We start from the raw sequence: 10066 nt of genomic DNA on the forward strand, positions 1-10066 counted from the left end.
TATTGGCAAGGAGAGTTGAGTCGTTCAGAACCATGCTAATTTGACCGGAGGGAAAGACATCCTTGAAAGGAATTAAGAATAATATTCAAGTCATTTCTCAGGCTTAAAAAAAACATTGACCTGTTGACTGTCATCGCCTTTTTAAGACCATCATTTCATGCCTCAACAACACACATCCAAACTGCATTTACATCCCAAGTAGAATGGTTGTTTCCCCTTCGTTTGTACTCATCATTTCAGTCTTTCTTCTCTTCGTCTTCCCTCCTTCTCTTTCCCTGCCACTAACCTCCATTAACAGATGTCCATCCCATGAATCCCAAGCCCTTCTCCGCTTCAAAGCTCATGCGTTCAATGACTCTTTTGGCTATCTGACTTCGTGGGTGAATGGAACAGACTGTTGCACCGACTGGACTGGCATCTCCTGCGACAATCACACCAACCACGTTGTCTCTGTGGAAATCATTCCATCGTCTCAATTCCGAGGTGGGATATCTGAGAGCCTCTGCCAACTTACTTTTCTCACGTCACTCTATATATTTGGAGGAGAATCAGGTACTACCATTAATATTCCTCCCTGTTTGGGAAACCTCTCTTTTATGCAATCTCTATTTTTATATGGAAATAGCTTGACTGGGATGATTCCCCCTTCCCTTTGCTTGCTCAATCACCTCACATTCCTTTCTCTTTCTGACAATCACTTGAATGGAAGCATACCATCATGCCTCGGAAATCTCTCTTTTATGCAATCTCTAATTTTATCTGGAAATCACATTAGTGGGATGATTCCCACTTCCCTTTGTTTGCTCAACCGCCTTACAGAGCTTGATCTTTCCGACAATCACTTGAACGGAAGCATACCAGCATGCCTCGGAAATCTCTCTTATACCCAATCTCTAATTTTATCTGGAAATGGCCTTGGTGGGATGATTCCCACTTCCCTTTGTTTACTCGCCCGCCTTACATTCCTTGATCTTTCCAAAAACAAGTTGAAGGGAAGCATACCATCACGCCTCGGCAATCTTACCATTCTAACTATTCTCTACCTAAATGACAATCAACTAAGCGGTGACATCCCAAATTCCCTTGGTAATCTCTCTTTACTCAGAGAGTTGTCCATTAGTAATAACCAACTAAGTGGGACCGTTCCCTCTTCATTTTCTCGGCTTTCCTCCCTCACTCGCTTGGATGCAAGTGACAATCATTTCAATGAAACCGTCTCTTCTTCACTTCCACCTTCTTTACTCACCCTATCCATGTCACTAAATCATCACTACATCATCTCAGAAACTTTCTTTCACAAGCTCAGAAGCCTAGATGTCTTGTATTTATCTGATTGTGTTCTAAATATTAGTGCTACCTGGATTCCATCATTTCAATTATCTTGGTTATATATCGTGTCATGCATGATTGGCACTGAATTTCCACTTTGGATTTCAACACAATTTGCACTTCAACAGTTACAATTAAGTAACACAAGCCTTGTGGGTGCAATTCCCTCATGGCTATGGGAAACCAGCCCTCAGTTGTATTATATAAGTCTTTCAATGAATCGTCTAGAAGGAAGATTATTCCCAAATATTTCAATTTTACCAAATCTAGTACAACTAGATGTGTCTAGAAATAGATTGACTGGGCACATCCCATCAATGTGGTCTTCTTATGTGCAAATATTGCTGCTCAATGACAATTCGTTCACTGGCAATATTCCTCCAAGCTTAGGCAACATATTTGACCTCCAATGGCTAAATCTTGCAAACAACAAAATAAGAGGAGAGATCCCTAAAAGCTTGTCCAATTGCTCTTCTTTGGCTGTGCTAAACTTGGGTAATAATAGCTTAGAAGGAAGCTTGCCGCATGAGTTTAGTAAGCTAAGTGACTTATACTCATTAGTTGCCCACAGTAATTATCTGATTGGATCATTTCCACCCTCAATAGTAAAATGCTCAAATCTCCAGGTTCTTGATATTGGAAACAACTTTCTTGGAGGTGAAATACCCGCATCACTTACAAATCTTTCAAATCTAAGAGTATTGGTGATGAACAAGAACAATTTTACTAGCAATATTCCTTTACAAATAGGTCAGCTAATGAATCTTCAAATCTTGCTTCTTTCTTCCAATCAAATCTCAAGACCGATTCCACACACTGTTGTATCATTGCAAGCAATGGCGATTGAAAGTCAAGATGGTTTTGTGTTATCCAATTTCTATTATGGTAATATATATCAAGATGGATTGGATATGACTTCAAAGAGCAGACTTGAGCACTCTCCATATATCCTTTCCACTCTCACATCCATAGATCTCTCAGACAATGAATTGGAGGGACAAGTACCTTCTGACTTTGGGAACTTGAAGGGATTGAGGTTTCTAAACCTTTCAATGAACAATTTTAATGGAAACATTCCAATTAGTTTGGGAGAAATTAGACAATTGGAGTCACTAGACCTTTCAAGAAATTGTTTTTCAGGACAAGTTCCCATAGGGCTTGAAGCTCTAAGCTTTTTGGGTGCCTTGAATTTATCAAACAACAACCTTTCAGGACATATACCACAAGGACAACATATACTCACATTTGGAGAATCCTCTTTTTCAGGGAATCCTAACTTATGGGGGTGTCCTCTGCCAAAAAATTGCTCCTGGCCAACAATGCTTGCACCTCCTCCAATTTCAATGAGCAAAGGAAAAAAAAGTCCTAAATTTCCATGGTATGCAGTAGCATTGGGATTGTCATATGGAGTAGCTTTTGGAGGAATAGTATCATTGATCCTAATAAAAATGAGTTGGAGAAGGAACTACTTCAATACAATTGATACAATCCTAAAGTTTTTGTTTCCATGGATGAAAAATTTAACACTATGATTCATTGAAATGTAACTGATCTATAAGTTTGCATACAAAAATCTATTTGTGTGCCCGATGGGTTTATGGTACTTTTGCCTTATTGAAGACATTATTCTATTTGTGGCTTCCCTTATAATCGAATAATATATTTTAAAAATTATTTATAATTCTTTAGTTCATTGCATATGATTTTTGCAAGGAGCTATATGAACTAAGTAGCTCATATATTGTAATGAAGTGAATGAAAGAAAGATTTAATTTTTTTAAGTAACTGTTTTATTTAGAAATGTGGAAGAGAAAATATTTTTGAAATACTTATCACAATAATCTAGTGTAAAACAAACATTGAGATGTATATAATAAGTAAAACATTAATTCTTTTAGATTATGAACAGTAAAAATTTTTTTTTTATTCAATAAGTTGAGATGTTTCTCAAATCATATACCATTGATTTTTAATTCTATTATCTTTCATTTTTACCAAAAATATCTAGAAATTTTTAGACAGCTTTTTACAGCCATTCAAATTTCTAATATATAACTAATATATTTGATAAGTAATTATTTAAACATTGAAATATCATAATAGATAAATATTAAACACACAGATTGAATTTTATCCTTCCATAAAAAAGTCATTTTTAATGCTATGTATGATATGCTGAAAAAGGGCACAACAGAATGATCTAATTTACTGCAAATTACAGATGACAAATATTATACACAGACAATAGATTTTGCATGATCTACTAATTTAACTGCACTGGCGAGAAAATAAAATGTTCTTTTTTATTTGAGTACGATAGCATTATCAATACATGAAGCTTTTCTACATAATTAAAAGATACAAAGATAGACTTCACTACAACATTGAAGAAATTTTGCTTAGACTTTGCTTTTGGTTATGAATTGATACTGAGTATGTTCCAGATTGCTTCAGTTGTTCAAAGAATTTCGAGAGCATCATTGCAAAATCCATTTTGTGCGTATTCTGTAACCCTGGTTTTCCATGAGATGACATCTTTCTTAAACATTTTGTCAAACAGTTCACGTACCATGTGGATATTTCCATATTTTGCAATCACCACAACAATGAAGAAAATCTGCTTTTGACTATGAATTGATCTATATCTGTACTCCGCTTTAAAGCTCCTCTGTCTAAACAGGCTGGTAAAGGTTCTGAAATCTGGCGTTATATCCAACAGTAGTGTTTGATTAATGGTTTCTATAGCCCTTTTAACGTACCCATTTTGTGCATATCCTGCGATAAACTTTACCTATCCTGCGATAAACTTTACCATAAATACCACTTTGAAGGTTTTTGCAATGCATCTTGCATGAAGTTGTGTGAGACTAATGGTCTTCAATTAAGTACCCAAATATCTTTGGTAGATCCTCTAATAGAAAGAGTTGGTGTATCAATATTATCTTCATACATATCAAATAAAGAATTCCAATGACTATTCATTATCATTCTAATTCAACATTGAAAAATGCATTACTTGAGAGGGAAAGGGAAAGAATTAAGGTTTCCACCACCTTCTTGTCCAATTTATGCAACTTATCATTGAATGTCTGCAAGGTCTTTTTGCACAGACAAGGCTTCAAATTTAAGCTTCCACATTTTGAATTTTTTCTCTAAGAAATTTCAATTCTCTATTTATCTGCTTCTTCCATACAAACTTAATTTCTTCACAACTTATGCAGTAAGACCCTTTGATCACACTCTTGAAAACCCACAAGCAATTATCCACAATGTGGCCTAATAGGAAACCTTCTAGAATTAGGCATGTTTAGTGACTATTTTAGGTTTTTCTCCACAAAATCCTAAATAAACCCTAAACAATTCATGTATTCATATACCCTTTTGGATTATTCAAGAAATTCAAGGCCATTTGGATCTCGTTTTTGCATCTATACCCCTCAACCAAACTAGGGCTAATTCTACCAATTAGTCCTATTGCAGGGCATTTTCTATAAAAGCTTCACTAGTCAAATTTCTCAAGTTAATCACATGGCCTACATGGTTTGTACATCCCATTAGACTCTCAATATACCAATCAAACATTCCCACCAATCACCAAGGCTCCAAACCATATTTTTTTCTTCCCTAACTAGGCTTGTCACATATAGATGCCAAGCCTAAGGCATCATCTCAAAAACAGGAATCCTACACTTGCAACTCCAAAACCACCAAAATCTATTAGTACACTTTCCACTAAAAAATTCCACAAGGGCATTTGAATTTCCCATTGTGGAATGTCAAACTATAGGCATTTTTCCTCCAAAACCCTAGGTAGCGCGGGTTACAAGACTAGTATGACTTAAGCCTAATGGATCTGTCAACCAATATTACTTCAAGTCTTCAAATAAAGTAAAAATGCAAGGAAAAACACAAGCTTATACTACTATTATTATTTCAAGGTATTCCTAATCCATACTTGTTTGTACAACATCAAAACAAAGAGGAAAACAATGAAAATTACTCACAAAATTGCAAGAACATTTTTTTTTTCATTCCCCAACTTCAACAACAACTTTCCCAACATTCATGGAGACATTTCAAGTCCTCATGAATGACTACAACCAATCTAACCACCTTACACATATTGGAACTAAAATTCAAAAGTTGTTAATACTGGAGCTAAGAAACTTTTGAGTGCAACTTTGTACTTTTTTCTTGCAATTTTGCACTATTTTGCATTTGTAACATTAAGTAACCCAAATGCCTACTAGTCTATAGACCCAAAAATGCCTATAAACTACAAAAAAAACCATATTCCCTCAACTTTGGGAATGTCTGACCACTAAGCCTTAGGCCTTCCATTAGGTCTTAAGGACTTAGTTGGCTTACATCTAGTTCGTACATTACAAGGGATTAAAGTCTTTATTGAAAATTATAGAAAAAACCTAGAAAACATCCTAGGATACTCCTAGATCATCTCTAGGTGCTACTACACCATGCTTCCCTAGCTAGAAGAACTCAACTCCCTTGAGTTGCAAGGTGTTGAAGAGTGGTGCCATGTTTGATGATATCATGCTCTGACATCCAAGTAGCATCCAATTCTAGAAAACCTGGCCTTTTGATCAAGCATTCTCTATATTCTCCCTATCTAGTTCTCTTGACTAACTTAGAGTCCAAGATATATTCTAGCTACAAGAACTGACTTGGTGGAAGATCATTCACCTAATCTTCATTTATTCCAACCTCTACCACATGTCTATCTACTTCCTTAACAGTAGGGGTCTTGTACAAAAATAAGTTTGACACATTGGAAAGAGGGGAGATTCCCAAATTAGGATGCAATTCAATTTCATAGGCATTAGGGACAAAGTTATGAACAACCCTACAAGGTCCTATCTTTTTCATGAGCAACTTGGTAGACTGCCACATAGGTAACCTCTCTTTCTTGAGATAAGCCATAACTAGGTCTCCTACCTTGAACTATGCATCTCAAATCTTTTGATCTCTTTGGACTTGTATTTACCAAAATTTGTTTCCAAGGTGGCTTTTACCTTGTTATGAACCTCTTTCATGGTGGCAAAAAATTCTTCTCCCTATGCACTTTGTCTATCTGTTGTTGCACAAAATTGTTGGTTGACTTCCTATAGGCTTGCATATCCTGATGCTAGGAAACTCAACATAGTTTTGGTCAACAAAGAAGGCTAAAACTTTACTTTGTTCAACCTCCACACTTTAGGCTCTACAAGACCTAGGTGGTTGTACCTTGATGGTGAATAATGATTGTAATTGCATATTTAGTGACACTCTTGAGTTTGACAATAGTTCTCAAGGAGAAATCAAAATGGGTTTTGAAATGGGTAAAAGTGTTATAAGATGATCTATGTAATACAAATGGAATGAACCTCACTAACCTTGATCCATGTATATACACTTACAAGAAATGTGGAATGACCAGTACTTGATCCTTTGGGCACATAGAGTCAATTCCAACATAATCTCATTATTTTAACCCTTAGAGATAGTGTGCACCCCAACAACTACCGAACAAAAGAAGAGATAATTGTAATCCTAAACCTAGATGAATTAACCCCAACTTAAGGAGACAATGTAGACAATTCATGCAATATCTTCTTTCATCAATACAACAATATTAATCCAAGATAAATAATGAAGAATGTGAGACATTTAATACACCAAGAGCACAAAAGATTTAAAGGAACTGTCACTATTTCTATTTCTTTATTAGGAAATATAATTATAGAGGAGTTCAGATTCAAGAGCCATCAAGTAAACACACAAAGATAAAAGTGTTTAATACATCCTCCAAATTTTGGAGTATTGATATCATATCCCTTCTTTCCTTTTTTAAAAATGCTATAAATATAGGTCTTGGTACCTCTTCAAAAAGGTGCAAACAACCTTCAGACCTTTAAATAATTATAACTAATTAACTAATGATGTAAAAACAAACATAAAGCATAAAATCATTAGGCCTCATCATCTTCTTCTCCTACAACAACATCCTTGGCCTCCTCTGGTAACTTTATGTAGACTTCAATCCACTTAGATATATGTGCATGAGTTGGCCTTCTGAAAGTAGAAACTATAGGAGAAAAGGTTTATAAATCATTCCATCTCTTAACCTGGGCTATTTTAACTTCACTAATGAATTTGAAAAAATTATTTTCCAAGGAAATCATCTTTTTAAGCAATCTATGAAATGTGTCTATCTAGAAGGTCTTTTCACCTTTATACTTTGTTATCACCACATGTGGGAACATTTTGAATTCTTGTTTCCAGTCATTATGTTATTTAACCCTTCCATCTCCATCAACAATAGAAGGGATGCATGAATGTTCTCTAATAGAGATTTCCTTCTATTTGGCACCAAGTTTATGTCTTTCTAGATTCATGTAAGCCAAATTCTTTGATATTGTATCAAGAAAATCAATGCTATGCTTGATATGAGTGTTAGAGTAGAGTCTTAATTTCATTTCATTTATTAAATTACGTTTACTCTCTTCTTAAGATTTCACTTTATGCACTTTGAATTTCCATTTAATAATTAATTAGTAATTATTAAATATCATTTACCTCTTAGGATTTCCCTTAGGTTTTTCGATCTCTTTTTATAAGGATTGATCTTTTATAAGTATCTCTCATTCTTTCAGTCTGATAATATAATTTGCATATTTTCAAAGCAAAACATTTTCCTCTTCTTTGGTTTTCCTTCTCTACAATAGATTCTTGCATCTAGGTGTTCTTTGGGTTTTGTGGATTTGTATTGCTCAAATCCTTCATGGTATTAGAGTTTGATTTGCTATAGCTTGTTCAATATTTGGAGAAAAGGAAGAATGAAGGTTTGACAGAACATATATGGCATTTTTTAGGTATTTCCTATAAAAATAGGGGGGTCTCTAATTTTTAGAGCACTTTGAGGCCAAACAGACCTCATGGTTGGATTTAGAAGGCATCAAAACCCCCATTTTCATACAAAATTTGTTAATTTTGGACAACATTGACTGGGGAGGCAAATAATTCTTGCATAATAGGGTCGTACAACCTCTACAGGCAAATTGAGACAAAAAAAATGCAAAAAATATATATAAGTGGTATTTTTTATTGTTGGTGGTTTAAGATTTACCATAGCGATTATCGAAACTAGTTGTGGTCAGACTTAGCTATAGCAGTCTCTGCCCTCATGCCATCACCGAGCCGCTACTACTCCACTACCACACTACCACCACTACTTGTGCATGCTACTCGGCCTCTACTCATCCTGCATGCCACTAGCATGTCGCCCGCAAGCCACTACCACTGGCCACGTCACTTGAGTCCCACTTGGTGATTTTTTTGATTTGAAAGAAGTGCCAAAAAGCTAATTCAAAGACTAAGATGATGGTGCAGGTGTTTTTTGGATTTTTTTCCATTTTGTTACCTATTTTTTGCCTCGAAGTCAAATGATGTCTTCTATCTTTTGGGGGGTGTAACTTTCTCATTATAGCTCCATTTTTTTATCTGAAAGAAGTGCCAAAAAGCTCTTCTCGAGCACTTTCTAGATTATCTATCATTTTACTAGTATTTTATACTAGGTATTTGTGATACACAACTAAAGTCTTTTTTCTCTATTCTTGTATACACATTCCTTCTACAAGTTGGGGTCTAGTTTTTTGCATTGTTGGGGGGGAGGGTTTCATTATTTTCTATTATAATAGCAACATATCAAAATACTTCAAAATACTTTCTTAAAACAATGGTTGAGACCTCTCCTTGTCTAGTACTTCTAAACCCACACAACCATCACACATGGAAATCTTATATGCAATGATTTCTTCATTCAAAGGGTTTATAGTCTTGTTTAGATATAGTGTAGCTAGTATTTCATAGTCAATATTAGACTTTGCAACATAGGAATAATATGGATGAAGCCATGGATCTAATTTCTTTGAGTGTTTTAGACAACTTATAGTTTCATCTTGATGAGTGTTCCACTTCTCAAGAAATGTGGGGCAAGTTCAATGACATGTTTGGCACCATCAACGAGTTCAAAGCACTTTAGATTGAGGCAGAGCTTACTTCTCTTTTACTAGATGCCTTCCCCTCTATTGAGGACTTTCTTATGAGGTCCAAACAACAGAGAAATTTGTTACAGAGATGTAGGAAAGAGAAGGATAGATAAGGAATGCATCTATCTAATTCTATCAAAGCTTCGAGAAAAATTTCACATTTTCTCTTCTACTTTCTATTCCACTATGGATCCCTTGGGTCCCAAATTTACCATGCCCACTTTTGAAGTCTTTTGTGATTGATCGAATAGAGAGCAGTCCAAGCTATCTCTTTAGAGGTTGGTTCACTATAGGATGCTCTATTGGTTCTAGCCATTTCTATGTACCTCTTGTCTATCTTTCAGATTTGTCATTCTAGCTCTAGAATGACAATTGAGTTCTCACCAGATGATGTAGTTATTCAAGACCTCCATGATCCTAACTTGGTTATTGCTACTAGGAGTGTTGATCTTCAGTCTCACTTATATAAGTTTGATGGCTTTGAGAGCTCTAATTCTATAGGTGTTTCTATTATTGCTCATGCAGACAAAGTGAGCAAGCTTTGGCATGAGCATTTTGGCCATTTCAACTATAGATATCTACAACAGATGAGTACACAGGTGCTAGTGATTGGGATACCTCAAATCTCTTGTACTGATGGTGTTTGTCAAGGGTTTGCACTTGGAAAACATCACAAAGATCCATTTCTGATA

General features: G+C 35.4%; 1 protein-coding gene across 1 annotated transcript; it reads left to right on the forward strand.

The window, feature by feature from the left end:
* Positions 1–203: 203 nt before the first annotated feature.
* On the forward strand, positions 204–2902 carry LOC149529073 (uncharacterized). The gene has a single exon (XM_089809833.1). The coding sequence runs from the start codon at positions 204–206 to the stop codon at positions 2859–2861; it is 2658 nt and encodes an 885-aa protein (XP_089665959.1). The 3' UTR covers positions 2862–2902.
* The last annotated feature ends 7164 nt before the right edge of the window (positions 2903–10066 follow it).

Source organism: Cupressus sempervirens, chromosome 11, assembly GCF_028749045.1.
Source record: "Cupressus sempervirens isolate cs-2001-9-10 chromosome 11, ASM2874904v1, whole genome shotgun sequence".
In the NCBI taxonomy this organism is placed as follows: Eukaryota; Viridiplantae; Streptophyta; class Pinopsida; order Cupressales; family Cupressaceae; genus Cupressus; species Cupressus sempervirens.